The 17,297-nt window shown below is 44.1% G+C and overlaps 1 protein-coding gene across 2 annotated transcripts in view; it reads right to left on the reverse strand.

Moving 5' to 3' along the window:
* ELP1 (elongator acetyltransferase complex subunit 1) overlaps window positions 1–17,297 on the reverse strand; it is a 48,795-nt gene that overhangs the window by 20,876 nt on the left and 10,622 nt on the right. For both annotated transcript variants that reach the window (XR_013391169.1, XM_028712194.2), the window contains exons 11-23: window positions 15,124–15,357; window positions 13,605–13,775; window positions 13,338–13,431; window positions 12,059–12,229; window positions 8,298–8,404; window positions 6,628–6,731; window positions 5,432–5,485; window positions 4,704–4,809; window positions 3,847–3,962; window positions 2,858–2,931; window positions 2,689–2,767; window positions 1,858–1,937; window positions 675–812 (exon numbers count right to left, since the gene is read on the reverse strand). Coding sequence is in view for 1 of the 2 variants with exons in the window: in XM_028712194.2 (XP_028568027.2) it covers window positions 675–812; window positions 1,858–1,937; window positions 2,689–2,767; window positions 2,858–2,931; window positions 3,847–3,962; window positions 4,704–4,809; window positions 5,432–5,485; window positions 6,628–6,731; window positions 8,298–8,404; window positions 12,059–12,229; window positions 13,338–13,431; window positions 13,605–13,775; window positions 15,124–15,357 (1,528 nt within the window). In the remaining variant the exon portion in view is untranslated. The remainder of the gene's footprint in view (window positions 1–674; window positions 813–1,857; window positions 1,938–2,688; window positions 2,768–2,857; window positions 2,932–3,846; window positions 3,963–4,703; window positions 4,810–5,431; window positions 5,486–6,627; window positions 6,732–8,297; window positions 8,405–12,058; window positions 12,230–13,337; window positions 13,432–13,604; window positions 13,776–15,123; window positions 15,358–17,297) is intronic.

Genomic DNA, 17,297 nt, shown 5'->3' on the forward strand with positions numbered 1-17,297 from the left:
CAGAATGCTGCAGCGAGGCTCCTCATGGGGTCTCTGCCATGGGAGCATATTCACCCAGTGCTTTTCAAGCTGCACTGGCTCCCGGTGGAGTACAGGGTCAGATTTAAGGTGCTGCTTTTGACCTTTAAAGCCCTTCACGGCCTAGGACCCTTGTACCTACGGGACCGCCTCTCCTGGTCTGCCCCACGGAGAGCCTCAAGGTCCATAAATAGCAACACCCTAGAGGTCCCGGGCCCTAAGGAAGTTAGATTAGCTTCAACCAGAGCCAGGGCCTTTTCAACACTGGCTCCGGCCTGGTGGAACGCTCTGCCTCATGAGACCAGGGCCCTGCAGGATCTGATTTATTTCCGCAGCGCCTGTAAGACAGAGTTGTTCCGCCTGGCCTTTGGCTTGGAGCCAATCTGATTCCCTCCCCTTCTTTCTTTTTTCTTTTCCTTCTCCTCCTGCAATGAGGCTACATTTTAATATTTTAATGTTTCAATATTTTAATGTTGTATTTTAATTTTGCTTTTAAGTTGTAATCATTCTACTTGTTTTTATTATTGCTAGTAAGCCGCCCTGAGCCTGGCCTTGGCTGGGGAGGGCGGGGTATAAATAAAAATAATTATTATTATTATTATTATTATTATTATTATTCTATACACAGAGGTATTCTAGAATGATATGTTGAATACTTGGTAGTACTGATGTTCTCCATGGCTGTTCTCATTGCATCACAGATGAGGTTAACCTTTTTCCCATCAGAATCATGAAGCTCACAGACATTGGTAGACTCTAGAGGTGGGTACATAGTCTTTGTGTAGTCTTCTTCTCTAGGAAGGAGCACATAAACAAAGAAATTAGTCTCAGTGCCATCTACAATACAAAAATGTACACAGGATAAACACATCATGCAACAAGACTGACTCAAAAAATTGGCAGGGCTGTGTGTTTCTCAGAAGCACAAAATCCAGCTTCCTAAAGTCCTCAGCATTTTGGATTTTATTTTTCATACAAATTTCTAGCCCTTAAGTCGGCAAAAATATACTTGGAAATGTGTGGGAATGGCATAATGAAATCTTGGAAACCAGAAAAGTTCCAGTGACTGAGGTTGGAATTTCACCTGCCTTCTCCATACAGGCAAATCTTGCATAAAATAATAACAACAATGGTGCAAAAATAAAAGAAAATATAACAAATTTAATCTGCATGATGTACAGATTGCAAAATTCGCCTTTACTTGATGCAGAATATGTTTTGCACAGAGTCCTCCCTCTCAGTCAGCTGTCTAATTGTACATGTTTATAGGAATAGGACCTCCCTCTCAACCAGTCCTCAAAAAATATATGTAAACACATCAAGTTTCATCCAAAATATCTGATTCCTCCTCCTTTGTTACCTTAGCCCCTATAGACAGACTGAACGCTGAAAGGAAAGTGGAAAGGAAACAAGAGCAATCTAAAGACTTGTAGGACAAGAACTTCCTCAGGAACTAACTGTGTGCTACACTCTAATGCTGCCTTTGGCAACCTGTTGCCCTCCAGATGTTCTGGACCACAACTCCCATGTCATTCAAAACATCTGGAGAGCACCAGGTTGACGAAGGCTGTGCCAATGCGTGCAACAGTGCCTTGCTTTTGAACAAGCAGAACAGCTTCAGGATGGGGGAAATTAAGAGAAACAATTTTTTTCTTCTCCAGGAGAGAAAATACTTTAGAGGGGCAGTTCTGAAATGGAAAAATGAGAGCTGGGGAGAGGGTTAAGCACTCCTTTCTTCAACTTCCCCTCTCAGAGCTATTTTGCATTTTCAAATACAGCACCCACGTATAAGGCGCTGTCAACCTCTTGGTCTTTACACATTAACCAGGCAATACTCACTTCAACTCTGTGAGGAACAAGTTGATAAAACTCACTGAATCAATTTGTTTTATAAATGTTTCCACATTTTCCAGGAAAACCTGAAACGAAACCAAGTCCTGTTAACGTCACATCAACCTCTTAAATTTGTGGACCAATTTTAATTAGGCAGAAGAAACTCAAAGCAAATTTCATGCTGAAATGGCCTTTCACAGCCCATCTAACAAAGCAGTCCAGATGGTTTAGGACTGATAAACCTGGAAAATCCTCACTCAACATGGATAGGTATCAGAAATGGAATTTGGAGGAGACCTTATCTAACTTTCCGAGTGCCATGGTGCAGAAATAATATTTCCTGATCTCCTAACTTGGGTCAAGAGATACGGAACACCCCTATCATTATAGATGGAGAAAGTCTGCTATTGTAACAGAACAACTGTTTTTACACTTGTGCAAATTTAAATTGATAAATTGTATCATCAAAGTGCAAAAAGTGCAAGTAGATAAATAGGTACCACTCCGGCGGGAAGGTAAACAACGTTTCCGTGTGCTGCTCTGGTTCGCCAGAAGCGGCTTAGTCATGCTGGCCACATGACCCGGAAGCTGTACGCCGGCTCCCTCAGCCAATAAAGCGAGATGAGCGCCGCAACCCCAGAGTCGGCCATGACTGGACCTAATGGTCAGGGGTCCCTTTACCTTTATGAGTTTTGGATGATTTATCAGTTAATATTTCTTTAGCTGGGTGACAGTGCTAACAGCCATCAACTCGCTGCGAGGATTTGTGATGTTCAGGCCCTCTCCCCAAACAGATGCGCTCTGAGCAACGTTGACAACAGGTTTATTCAAACTTGCCTTTGGATTGTGGTCATAAATGAGGTTGAGATTGATTCGCAGTTTCCTCATGCATTCAAAGGCTTCTTTGAACTGGAGGCTGGGAGGAGAGGCAGAATGATGGTAAGTCATTCGAAAGAGGAAGACACATGTCCCAAATTGCTCCCAACGTCCCATCAACTTGACTCACCAGTCCAGCCACTTGCGGACTTGGGCCAAGACAAGAGCACGGTGATGAACGGTTTCCAAGTTTCCTCTCGGCATCTGCAGAAAGATCCCAACATAAATTTACCGCCCTTGCTGCTAACACCACGATCGCTTGTTGCCAATAGCAGAGGGAGGAGTCATGAACAGCCCCCCTTCCCTTTTGCAGCCACCTGACCCAACCTTCAGTAATCAAATAAATTGATATTGCAAAAGTGGACATATTCAAGGAAAGCTTGGTGAAAAATATATATATTTTTAGCAAGTGTCTAAGTAGCCGGAGCTATGGGGACATTAAAATACAAGTGCAAAATGTCTGCCCCATATTTTTATTTCTATAAAGGTAAAAGCAAAGGACCCCTGGACGGTTAAGTCCAGTCAAAGACAATTATGGGGTTGTGGCGCTCATCTCGCTTTCAGGTCGAGGGAGCCGGCGTTTGTCCACAGACAGCTTTCCGGGTCATGTGGCCAGAATGACTAAACCGCTTCTGGAGCAACAGGACACCGTGACGGAAACCAGAGCGCATGGAAATGCCGTTTACTTTCCCGCCGCAGTGGTACCTATTTATCTACTTGCACTGGCGTGCTTTCGAACTGCTAGGTTGGCAGGAGCTGGGAAAGAGCAATGGGAGCTCACCCCGTCGCGGGGATTCGAACGGCCGACCTTCTGATCGGCAAGCCCGAGGCTCAGTGGTTTAGACCACAGCGGCACCCGCGTCCCATTTCTATACTGTAATACTGGCACATCAGGGAGAAGGGTGCAGCCTCACATCTTCCTCAGCAAGCTAGTTCTTTTTACGGGAAATCATTCAAATAATGATCTATCCAGCCTGATTTGTGAATGAGACACTCCAGCCAAGAGCTACATGGCATAATTATTCCATTTGTGTAGCCCAGTTATTTCTCCTCACCACGACCACCACCATGCAACAAATAAGGTGCTTTGAGCCATAAGCATAGATGGAGAGAACTCACCTGCAAAATGAGCTTTGTATCCTGCGGCACAATTGTGACTATCCGGGATCCTCTTTCAACCTTGCGCAGTGTCTCACTGTTGGGGACAGATGCGTTTCCCAAACCTGACTGCAAAGCTGAAGATGCCACAGTCAATATAAAAGCTCAGTCCCAAAGGAAGAACTATTTACAATTTTTGTGAGGAAAAGGTGCCTAATAAAAAGGACACCAGGCATAAACCCCAAGCGCAGATATGCCAGGTTTTATCCAATGAAACTGTCCCAACAATACAAGGATTTCTGCCACTGCGCACATTTGATATAAGTTTGCTGATTGCGAGTGTGTGTGTGTGTGTGTGTGTGTGTGTGAGAGAGAGAGAGAGAGAGAGATGCTAACAGCTTTATAAAGTATGGACAATGTTATGCTCATCCTCTCTGTGCTGCTGTGGCATGGGAAAAGCGAGCTCCTATAAAAAGTAAGAACATTGGTGGCCATTTTGAAGAATCGAAAGCAAACATCCATCCATAGTTCCAGTTATAGATAGGTAGCCGTGTTGGTCTGCCATAGTCAAAACAAAAAAAATTCCTTCCAGTAGCACCTTAAAGACCAACTAAGTTAGTTCTTGGTATGAGCTTTCGTGTGCATGCACACTTCAGTGTATCTGAAGAAGTGTGCATGCACACGAAAGCTCATACCAAGAACTAAATTAGTTGGTCTTTAAGGTGCTACTGGAAGGATTTTTTTTTGTTTTGATCCATCCATAGGTGGATGTTACATATTTAAGGGAAGGGCTAGCAGCATATCAAGGAAGAGGAAGTCCAAGAAAGGATCAGCTGACCAGGGCACCCTTAATTGCTAGCCACGCTGGGGATATTCACCTTTCAGGGATGTGTTCCTCAGCGACAGGCACTGGCAGGTATGAGCATGCGTTGTCAACAGCAGAAACTCATCGTGGATGGCAAAGGATGTGACGTTTGAAGCAACCTGTGGGAAACAGAGAAGAATCCCTGCAGTAGGTCATTATGGGGGACATTATGTTGGGGAAGGGCTGATGTTTAGTGACAGAGTACAGTGGTACCTCGCAAGACGAATGCCTCGCAAGACAAAAAACTCGCTAGACGAAAGGGTTTTTTGTTTTTTGAGCTGCTTCGCAAGACGATTTTCCCTATGGGCTTGCTTCACAAGACGGAAACGTCTTGCAAGTTTGTTTCCTTTTTCTTAACACCGTTAATACAGTTGCGACTTGACTTCGAGGAGCAACTCATAGAACGCGGTGTGGTAGCCTTTTTTGAGGTTTTTAAAAACTGTGGTCATTTTTGAAGCTTTTCCAAAACTTTCCTGACACCGTGCTTCGCAAGACGAAAAAAATCGCAAGACGACAAAACTCGCGGAACGAATTAATTTCGTCTTGCAAGGCACCACTGTATATGCTCTCCAGGCAGAAGGTCCCAGGTTCAATGCCTGACATCGCCTGAAACCCAGGAGTGCCATACCGGTCAGTGCTGACAGGACTGAGCTACCTGGACCAAGGGACTGACTCAGTACAAGGGAGCTTCCTACGGCAGAGGGGCAACAAAGGAGCGAGAGCTGGAAGAGGAGTTGGTACCTCAACTTCGTTAATAAAAAAGCGGCATCTGTCAGTCAGACCAAAGATGGTTTCCTGAGGAGACAAAAGGCAGAGAACAGCACAGGGTTAGAAAACAAACCTGCCATAGATTGGATACCTATGAATTTTGTACAGAGAATCAAAACCAGGCGCCGACTGAATCCAAAGCCCGCTAACAAAATAAACAACAACAAACAAACCATCTAAAATCTAGACTTGTCGAAATCATCTGAACGTAACAAATACGTATAAAATTCAAAATTATTTTGGATAATTTATTCTGCTTCCGCTCATTATAGAGATGGGAAGAACTATGCAGGGATCTGAAACTTCACCCTTACCACTGCCGGAATATTTATTTTATATTACACACACACACACAACACACCGTTCCTTGTCAAATTCAAGAATGATTTACAAAACATATTGTAGCAGCATATTCTAAAACAAGTATAACTCAAGTACAAGAACCATAATAGAAAAATATAAGCAGCATTACTTAAAGCCGCTTACTTATAAGCAGCATTATTTAAAAACAGCAAGTACTTGATGAAAGGGGAAAGTCTTTCACAGGCACTGCTCAGAATTGTTTATTTTTGTTTTCCAGTGTATTTCTTATCAATAAAACATTCGATGCGGCGCAAGCAGATTTATATTCTGAAAGTGTGGCTCCGAGGAAAAAGCTTGAGAACCACTGAGTAAGCTGGAAAAAGTTTAAAGACTATTTACAGAAACATTGTAAAATTAATGAATGCTAGAAGAATGTTGGAATGAAGTTATATGGCTTTAGTAGAAATGTTATAAGGAATTAAGTATAAATAGATTAATAGAATATTAAAGGAAAAAATAAGGTTAAAATGTGTTAAGATAATTATAGGATAGAAAACAGGGGAAGATGGAAAGGAATTGCTGAAATAATTTATAGAAGTGGAATACGAAAAGGGAGGTGTGAGGAGGTCGTGGAAATATGTCAAAGAAAGATAAGATATTGAATTTTTTTTCCTTTTTTTGATGTGTTTTTAAATTGTTTTTGCTTTGTCTTGTTTTGTTTTTGTACTGTATTGTTTTTTTTTCTGTAGTGTTTAAATTGTCATAAAAGTAATAAATATTATTAAAAAAGAGAGAGAGAGAACCACTGAGTAAGGTCACAACCAAGTACTCAGTGGTCCTAGACTTCACACTTATTGTTTACTTACTTCACCACCAACCACAGCCAGTGCAGTCTGCATACATGGAGAGGGAAACTGGACAGCTGAACCGCTGCTGTTCAGCCAAGGGGTGACAACTGGTGTTTCAGCTCCTGAAGTGGGAGGGAAAAGACACTGCAGGTCTATGTGATAAAGCCAAGACTATTTCTTTTACCAAATGCAGGAGGTTCAACATCTTGGAATGATGCTGAACAGGCCAAGCTTGCAACCTGGGTGGCATCCCTCACACCACTAGATTAGGGAATGCCCCAGAGCCAAGAACAGCGGGGCTGCCTGAAGAGCGAAGGGAGAAGGTCCTCTAGAAAAGCTGAGCCCAGGAAAACACCATTCAGCTTTACATTCTCTCATTCTCACGCTTTCTCCTACCCAGGCTCTGAAAGGTCTGGTGACGTTATAGAACAGACTTCCCCAACCTGGTGCCCTTCTAGGTGTTTTCTGGACTACAGCTTCCATCAGATCCCTGGCCATTGGCCACGCTGATGGGAGTTGTGGTTCAATACATTTGGCTGGCACCAGGTTAAGGAAGGCTATTCTGGAAAACAGACACCTGCACACAACTGTATGCATCATTCGCGCACAGTGCATGGTTCACCACACCCTCCAGCAGATGAAAACATTAAACGCGCTAGAAGCTAGACAAGGCAAAAAGTCAACTCATGTATTTTTGTGGCATTTGAGCCTATGAAGCTTGCTTATAGAAAAAGGTAAAGGACCCCTGGATGGTTAAGTCCAGTCAAAGGCGACTATGGGGTTGCAGCACTCATTTCGCTTTCAGGCTGAGGGAGCTGGCTTTGGCCACAGACAGCTTTCCGGGCCATGTGGCCAGCATGACTAAACCACTTCTGGCACAACGGGACATTGTGACGGAAACCAGAGCACACGGAAACACCATTTACCTTCCCGCCACAGTGGTACCTATTTATCTGCTTGCACTGGTGTGCTTTCAGACTGCTAGGTTGGCAGGAACTGGGACAGAGCAACGAGAGCTCACTCCGTTGTGGGGATTCAAACAGCCAGCCTTCTGATCAGCAAGCCTAAGAGGCTCAGGGGTTTAGACCACAGCGCCACCTGTGTCCCTGGTTTGGCAGGCACCAGGTCAGGGAAGGCTATTCTAGAAAATAAGACACCTGCACACAACTGAATGCATCATTCGCACACAGAGCATGGTTCACGGCACCCTCTAGGACAGCCTTTCTCAACCTGTGGGTCCCCAGATGTTGTTGAACTACAACTCCCATCACCCCTAGGTAGCAAGGCCAGAGCTCAGGGATGATGGGAGTTGTAGTCCAACAACATCTGGGGACCCACAGGTTGAGAACCGCTGCTCTAGGAGATGAAAACATTAAATGTGCTAGAGGCTAGACAAGGCAAAAAGTCAGCTTATGGATTTTTGTGACATTTGAGCCTACAAAGCTAATTTATATGAAGACAGAACACTGGCCCATCTAGACATGTACTGCCTGCTCTGGTTGGAAGCAGCTGCCCTCCAAAGTCTCAAGCATGGGTGTCTCCCAGCCATTTGTATCACAGGTCCTTTTAATTGGAGATGGAGCCTGGGCCACTGTGCAGTCGAAACATGTGGTACAGCCCTTCCCTTCCCATGTCAAGACTTCCAAGACTAGCCAACCGGATAAGAGAATAACAGTGACCATACATACCCCAGAGGTACTTCATTATTCGTCCATCAGAAAGTTGCAGAGCCACAGCTTTGGTCTTCGGGTTGCAACACAGGCTGATGACATCGCCATCCACAGTCACAGGTGAGCTACGAAAGGTGCACAAAAGGGAGGAAGCTGACTGTGCTATGCTCAACCTGAGACCAGTCATTTTTGCATAAATGACTAAGGGACTAGAAGGGGGATGCAGGTTTCGGAAACCCAAACCACACTCTGAACTGTTCCTTCAAAGTGATCCCCAACAAAGCAATAATTCCCACCCTCCCCAATAGTTTTTACTGGTTTTCATGTAAATACAAGAACAACATATAACTACAGTAACTGGTCTAGGGGCGAGAAAGGCATTCTGACAGGGCCACATTCCAAATATTATTTAACCAGATTTTCAAGGGGGATTTCTATCATTTAACTAGCAAAGTCTCCAAAACTCTTATGGCAATCCCAGTCTCTAGCCTTCAGCGCCATTTTAACATTGATGGCTAAAATGCATCAGATGTATCAAGGCTTCAGTGTAGATGTTTGTGGCGCTGGTGTGGCACAGTGGAAGTGATGGATTTGGATTAGGAGGACCCTGGTTTAGCCACAAACCACAAAGGGTGGCCTTGGGTAAGTGACAATTTTTCTGTCTAGACTATGTGACAGATATATATATATATATATATAGATGCAGGTTTTGGTGTCCTCGGGTGTCTTCCCGTGTAAAAGTTGGGGTGTCTAGGCGACGTTTCGACGAGGTCTCACTCGTCATCTTCAGGCTGGTGCTTTCGGCTTCTTGTTACTGGAACAGAGCAGGATCTCAGTGTTTGAGTTCCTATAAATACTGTTGAGGAGGTGTGGCCTCCAATGTTCTGGGCAGAGAGGAAGTTCCCAGGTTAGTGTGCCTTTTCTTCTTTTGTTCCTTAATTAATTGAGGGATATCTTGAGTGATTTCTTGAGTGATATCCTGAGTACCACTTAGGTGGGTCATTAGGTGTGGATTAGTTGCTAAAGCCTTTGTGTCTTGACCTCTTGAACTTTGTGAAGAGTTTTTCTGAGAAGATGGTTGTACTGCATTTTGTTGTGCTCTGGCTTGGCTTCGTGTATAGGGGCGAGCTGTGGTTTTGTGGTCTGTGCCAGCCAGATCTGTGTAGGGATTGCAGGGGGGTGCAGCATCCGGAGGTGCCACCATGGTTTGGCTACTGGATGGTATCTGTAATTCATCTGTGGAGAGGGTCTGGGTTTGGGTCTGGTGTGGTTGATTGGTGATGGCGTTCTGTGTGCCTCTGGATCTGGTGTCAGTTTTTGTGGGGAGGGCTAATTTCCAGATGTCTGGCAAGCGGGATGTGTCGTCACGCTTGTTCATGTTGTGAGGGTGTTTCTCTATCTCGATGGCTTCCATGATTATTCTCTTGTGGTGATGTTCCATGTTAAAGAGCAATTTGGAATCTGCAAAATTAATTTCGTGTCCTGTTTCTTTCATGTGTTGGAAAAGAGAGGAAGTTTTTTCTTCTTTTTTGACGGCATTCTTGTGTTCTGCGATACGTGCATTTATTCGTCTGTTAGTTTGTCCAATGTACGTGGCTGGGCAGACTTTGCAGGGTATTTCATAGACCCCTTGGTTTTCCAACTGGATTTTATCCTTGGGGTTTCTGAGGATATTGGCTATTTTTTTGGTTGGTGCAAAAGGCTGTTTTGATATTGTGTTTATGGAGGATTTTGCTAATTTTATCTGTAGTGCCCTTGATATAAGGAAGGAGGGCCATGCCATTGTTTTCTTCTGTGTCTTGGTTTTTGGGGGGTGTTTCTTTTTGGATTAGCTTCGTAACCCTGTTTTGCTGGTATCCATTGGCAATTAACACATTTGAGAGATTCTGTAACTCAGTTGTCAAGTGGTCTTTGTCAGCCAGGCGTTTGGTTCTGGAGATGAGAGTCTTGGCTACGGAGTTTATTTGTGCAGGGTGGTGGTGTGATTGTGCATGTAAGTAGCGGTTGGTGTGTGTTTTTTTCCGGTAGATAGTGTGTCCTAGGGAGCCATCAGGTTTTTTGTACATTGGACAAACTAACAGACGAATAAATGCACGTATCGCAGAACACAAGAATGCCGTCAAAAAAGAAGAAAAAACTTCCTCTCTTTTCCAACACATGAAAGAAACAGGACACGAAATTAATTTTGCAGATTCCAAATTGCTCTTTAACATGGAACATCACCACAAGAGAATAATCATGGAAGCCATCGAGATAGAGAAACACCCTCACAACATGAACAAGCGTGACGACACATCCCGCTTGCCAGACATCTGGAAATTAGCCCTCCCCACAAAAACTGACACCAGATCCAGAGGCACACAGAACGCCATCACCAATCAACCACACCAGACCCAAACCCAGACCCTCTCCACAGATGAATTACAGATACCATCCAGTAGCCAAACCATGGTGGCACCTCCGGATGCTGCACCCCCCTGCAATCCCTACACAGATCTGGCTGGCACAGACCACAAAACCACAGCTCGCCCCTATACACGAAGCCAAGCCAGAGCACAACAAAATGCAGTACAACCATCTTCTCAGAAAAACTCTTCACAAAGTTCAAGAGGTCAAGACACAAAGGCTTTAGCAACTAATCCACACCTAATGACCCACCTAAGTGGTACTCAGGATATCACTCAAGAAATCACTCAAGATATCCCTCAATTAATTAAGGAACAAAAGAAGAAAAGGCACACTAACCTGGGAACTTCCTCTCTGCCCAGAACATTGGAGGCCACACCTCCTCAACAGTATTTATAGGAACTCAAACACTGAGATCCTGCTCTGTTCCAGTAACAAGAAGCCGAAAGCACCAGCCTGAAGATGACGAGTGAGACCTCGTCGAAACGTCGCCTAGACACCCCAACTTTTACACGGGAAGACACCCGAGGACACCAAAACCTGCATTCCTGTACCCGTGAAAATCTACGAAAGCATATATATAGATATACACACACACACACACACACACACACACACACACACAGTCATACCTCGGGTTAAATACGCTTCAAGTTGAGCGCGTTCGAGTTGTGCTCCGCAGCAACCCGGAAGTAACGGAGCGCATTACTTCCAGGTTTTGCCACTTGTGTATGCGCAGACACTAAAAAATGACGTCACGCGCATGCGCAGAAGCGGCAAGAAGTGACACACGTGTGTGCAGATGTGCCATCGCTAGTTACATTTACCTCTGGAACGGATCCCGTTCGTATCTAGAGGTACGACTGTGTGTGTGTGTGTGTGTGTGTGTGTGTGTGTGTGTGTGTGTGAATACACACAGACACACACACAAACACACACACACAGTGATGCCTCTAGATACTTAATTTGTTGCGGAGGTCCGTTCTTAACTTGAAACTATTCTTAACCTGAAGCACCACTTTAGCTAATGGGGCCTCCCGCTGCCGCCGCACCGCTGGAGCACGATTTCTGCTCTTATCCTGAAGCAAAGTTCTTAACCCGAGGTAATATTTCTGGGTTAGCAGAGTATGTAACCTGAAGCGTATGTAACCCGAGGTACCACTGTATATATATTCCAAGAAATATATACCATGGTCAAGAAAGGATTGGCTTTCCACAGTTACTGGGGTTTAAACAGCCAAAGCCTCTGCAATAGCTGAACCAGCCAGTCAGATCCAAAAGGGCACAAAGGAGGAAGCCTTGCCTTAGCATTCCAGAACCACACAAAGGGATTTCTGAAATTAACACAGCACACATAATACCCTGTTCAATACCAGATATCAATGCTTCCCTCCTCTGCCGACGAGGACAGATTCAGATGGTGAATGGAGGTGTGAGCTGGGAGGTACCCCTGGCCAGCAGCCAGGAACAGGTCATCTTGCAACCAGGTGACAAGGCGAAGCCACAGTGGATTTTTCCCGTCTCTGTTGTCGCCAAGGTCAAATCTGTGACAGTTTCCAAAAAGAAGATGGAGAAGAAATTGTTTGTGTACTTTATTAATTAGTAGTGTTAACCATCCCCACCTCTGCACAATTCAAACCCTTTCTAAAATACACCCAGGCCACACGGCATAGAGAATGGACAATATAAATCTCAGTATTACTTTCTTGGGCTCCATGATCACTGCAGATGGTGACAGCAGCCACAAAATTAAAAGACACCTGCTTCTTGGGAGAAAAGCAATGACAAACCTAGACAGCATCTTAAAAAGCAGAGACATCACCTTGCCAACAAAGGTCCGTATAGTAAAAGCTATGGTTTTCCCAGTAGTGATGTATGGAAGTGAGAGCTGGACCATAAAGAAGGCTGATCGCCGAAGAATTGATGCTTTTGAATTATGGTGCTGGAGGAGACTCTTGAGAGTCCCATGGACTGCAAGAAGATCAAACCTATCCATTCTGAAGGAAATCAGCCCCGAGTGCTCACTGGAAGGACAGATCCTGAAGCTGAGGCTCCAATACTTTGGCCACCTCATGAGAAGAGAAGACTCCCTGGAAAAGACCCTGATGTTGGGAAAGATGGAGGGCACAAGGAGAAGGGGACGACAGAGGATGAAATGGTTGGACAGTGTTCTCGAAGCTACCAGCATGAGTTTGACCAAACTGCGGGAGGCAGTGGAAGACAGAAGTGCCTGGCGTGCTCTGGTCTATGGGGTCACGAAGAGTCGGACATGACTAAACGACTAAACAAAAACAATAAATGGAAACAATACAGAAAGTCAAGGGAAGAGTTACCCTGGTCACCAGAGCTCACCCAGCCAGCACCCAGTACAGACGTACCTTGGTTTTCAAACAGCTTAGTTCACGAACAACTTGGAACTCGAACACCGCAAACCCAGAAGTAGTTGTTCTGGTTTGCGAACTTTGTCTTGGAAGCCGCACGTCCAGCGCAGCTTCCGATTAGAAGCTGTACATTGGTTTCCGAACATTTTGGAAGTCGAACGGACTTCTGGAACACATTTTGTTCGAAAACCAAGGTACGACTGTAGTTATATGTATTGGTTTCACATTCCTTCAAGAGCAAATATTCTGCACCCAGTTTAACTCCCGGTACCTGTATGACTTTTCCAGCCGAGGGACTGCAACTTTGCATCTACTTCCACCAACTGCACCAGTTTTAACTGTGGCGTCTGTGTCTGTCTGGCCATCTGTCAAAGGGCAACAAAGAGAATAGGCGATGGACTGACTTAAGCATCAGCCTGGGAACTTTCCTCTGTTCTGTTTTAAATTAAAAGCAAATTGAAAGCCACCATCCCCACCCGGCCTTTTATAATGCAAGGAGTTGAAGCCATGTTTTTGGCAAAGCCACAGGTGAACCTACCTGCTCTATAAATGGAAATCCTGTTGCTAGCATCCAGGACAGCAAGATCCCCACTTCTAGAAGGTTCCATAAGGAAGGCAACTTGATTGACAGCACAAGGGAGCTGGAGCTGATAGGTACAAAGAGGTGGAGGGGCCACGGCGTGACGGAAGGCTGTCAAGAGCACCTTGTCTTCAAAGAGAAAGAGGAGAGGGGGAAATCGCTTTCATGGGCATCAATGCATAGCGGCAAAGGCCAGACTAAACATACAGACATCATCACAGATTTTTTTTCATATTAAAATCCAATGCTTCTTAGTGGAGTCTGATCACTTTTCCCAGCAGCCGAAAGTTAAGTATAGAGCAATCACATGAGCTAAGAGTATGAACAGGCAGGTCACAGGTTCGAATCCTGCCTCTAATCTGAACTCACCAGGTGGATTTGAATAAGACATTATATTCCTAGAGCCTCAGCCCCATCTGCTGATCATAATAACAAGCTACCGTACAGGGCAGGTCAATAACAATACTGAACTTCCTTACAGGATTGTTGTAAAGATTACTGAAACACTCTATGACATGCGAAGGGCTTTGAACACATAGAAAATTCTTTATAAATATTAATGTGCACACTCATCATGCAGGAGATGAGGGAGAGAATTGTCTTTTTACTATCTTTATAGATGTTTTGTCAGTTTCGACTGAGTTTCTTTGGAGGATTTCTAGGTTCCTTCAAAAGGGCCCTTCCCTCATGTTAACAAGCCCTTAATCAGGGCTGTGTATACTCCACAGTTAAAATAATTGTTCTGCATCGAGAAAAAACTAAATTTCATGACCTGTTAATATTATGCAAAATTAAGCGAATTTCTATGTACAGTGGTACCTCGGGTTACATACGCTTCAGGTTACCCAGAAATAGTGCTTCAGGTTAATAATAATAATAATAATAATAATAATAATAATAATAATAATTTATTATTTATACCCCGCCCATCTGGCTGGGCCTCCCCAGCCACTCTAGGCGGCTTCCAAAAGAATATTAAAATACTATAATACATCAAACATTAAAAGCTTCCCGAAACAGGGCTGCCTTCAGATGTCTTCTAAAAGCCTGGTAGTTGTTGTTAAGTACTTTGCTTCAAGATGAGAACAGAAATCGTGCTCCGGCGGCGCAGCGGCAGCGGGAGGCCCCATTATCTAAAGTGGTGCTTCAGGTTAAGAACAGTTTCAGGTTAAGTACAGACCTCTGGAACGAATTAAGTACTTAACCGGAGGTACCACTGTATTTGCCTAATTGGCACCATTTATTCTGCTTCTACTAGCTATGGGGAGGAGCTCTGCACAGGGCCACCTTAGCTACTGTAAACCTAACAGAGTATCTTCTCCATCTTGTGAAGTGCTTGGTGGAGTGGGGGAGAAAAGGGAATAAATTCAGATTTAGAGTTTGCAAAAGCGCAGCCTAATTCTTTTGGCGTGGACTTCTCAGCAGGCGCAGTCCACCTTAAAAAAAACCACAACAACCTCGCCCAGCAGAAACGTACCTCCATCAATGACTGCCACGTTAGCCAAGTCGCTTGCTCCTTCGCCGCTGCTGCGGTCCGTACTCCACTGCCAGTCATAGCAGAGGTAAAGCCACTGCTGGCAGAGGATGTGGAGTCTGTACGGCATCAATTGGTCCCATGCCAGGGACACAATGGACTGGCTGCCTTCCGAGCTATCAAAATGCAGGCTTTGCTTCAGGTACCAGTGGTAGTTTCCCGTTGTCCAAAGCTGAACTGCACACAGAACACACAGAACGCGGGACTGTACATTAGACACCCCCCAACTTGTAGCAGAACAGACACCCCCCCCCCAAACTCTGAATTTCTCTAGCCTTTGAGGTATTAGAATCCCTTCTCTGCCCAGTTGTGTAGCATTCAGCTTAGTTTGAAAACGAACGTTTCCCAAGTGGTGGTAGTCACCACGTTCTTTTGCCACAGATGCAAGATTCTCCACATCTCTTTTTAACATTTATTTATACTTTTCAAATTTATACATTTCATTAGTTTTACAATCAATTTAACATTTCAAATTTTTACTTCCTCTCCCCCCCTTTCTGCGGTTCCTTAAATTTATTTTTCAATATATTCTGCATAGATTAGCCTCAACCAGAGCCAGGGCCTTTTCAACACTGGCTCCAGCCTGGTGGAACGCTCTGCCTCATGAGACCAGGGCCCTGCAGGATCTGATTTCTTCCCGCAGGGCCTGTAAGACAGAGTTGTTCCGCCTGGCCTTTGGCTTGGAGCCAATTTGATTCCCTCCCTCTCTTTCTTTTTTCTTTTCCTTCTCCTACGATGAGGCTACATTTTAATATTTTAATGTTTCAATATTTTAATGTTGTATTTTAATCTTGTTTTTAAGTTGTATTCATTCAACTTGTTTTTATTATTGCTTGTTAGCTGCCCTGAGCCCAGCCTTGGCTGGGGAGGGCGGGGTATAAATAAAAATTATTATTATTATTATTATTATTATTATTATTATTATTATTATATCCACATTCATTTAACTTGCCCATTTAATTATCTACTGTAAATATACTCTTATAAAACTGCAGTTATTACAATAATCCTGCTAATGTTTTCATCTGTTTACAGTTTATCTGTAAACATTCAATAAACCATTTCCATTCTTTTATAAAAAGTCTGTTATCTTGATTTCTTATTCTTCCAGTAAGTTTCGCCATTCCTGCATATTCCATAAGTTTTTGTATCCATTCTTCCTTCGCTGAGACTTCTGCTTCTTTCCACTTTGGGGCAAGTAACATTCTTGCTGCTGTAGTAGTAGCAGACATAAATAAAATTCTATATAATTTAGGTAGTTCTGTCCTTCCCACTTTCTCCACATTTCTTTCGCCTGGAGGTTGGAAAGCGGGAGGCCAGCAGCCATGAGTGAGTGGGGTCAAGATTAGCCTAGGTGCCTCCAGTTACTGACCTCTACCCTATATGATTTGGGTTGCATGAAAAGTCTCTCTAGTTCTCTCTTTCTCTCTCTGTGTCCTGAGAGTTTAAAATGTATCTCCTCAATGGGAGCCATAACACATGTTGGTGCATGCACGTTTCTGCAGTTTAATCCTCCACACGACTGGAAGCATACAAATGCGAGCAGACAGCCATGCACCAGGGTACTTGATGGAGGCCACACCTGACTGTGAGCCAGTCTGAGAAGTTCTGGTACACCAAGAGTCAGATGATGACACTATGTTTTTACTGTGGAGTATGAAACACAGAGCAGACAAAGTACAACATTCCTAGAGAGGGATGTTTGTTCAGCCAGTAGATAAACTTCCTGTTTCCTCCTGGGCTGGGACAAACTTCCTCTACATGTGACCAGAGGTGGGCGTGACCTTACCTGTGCAGGTAACAAAAGCACAGGACTGGCCACCACATCTCTCTCTTCTCCATTTTGCTTTCGCCGAAGAAGTATCCGCCTGAGATGCTCTCTTGGCTTCCAAGAGAGAGGGCAAAGGAACTATCTCCTTATGGGATAGATTCCAAGTGTATATATTTTGTAACTTAAGTCTGCCTTCTGGGATCCATTTGTGAACAGAATGTGTGAGTAAACTATTTTATACTTTTTATACAAGACTGTGCTGCGTCTATTTCTTTTTAGGAGGGAATAAAAGGGGAATTACCAGGAAACTTATTTTAGAGGCTTAAACAAGCCTGGTAAACCTATC

Source organism: Podarcis muralis, chromosome 17 (genome assembly GCF_964188315.1).
Source record: "Podarcis muralis chromosome 17, rPodMur119.hap1.1, whole genome shotgun sequence".
NCBI classification, from domain to species: domain Eukaryota; kingdom Metazoa; phylum Chordata; class Lepidosauria; order Squamata; family Lacertidae; genus Podarcis; species Podarcis muralis.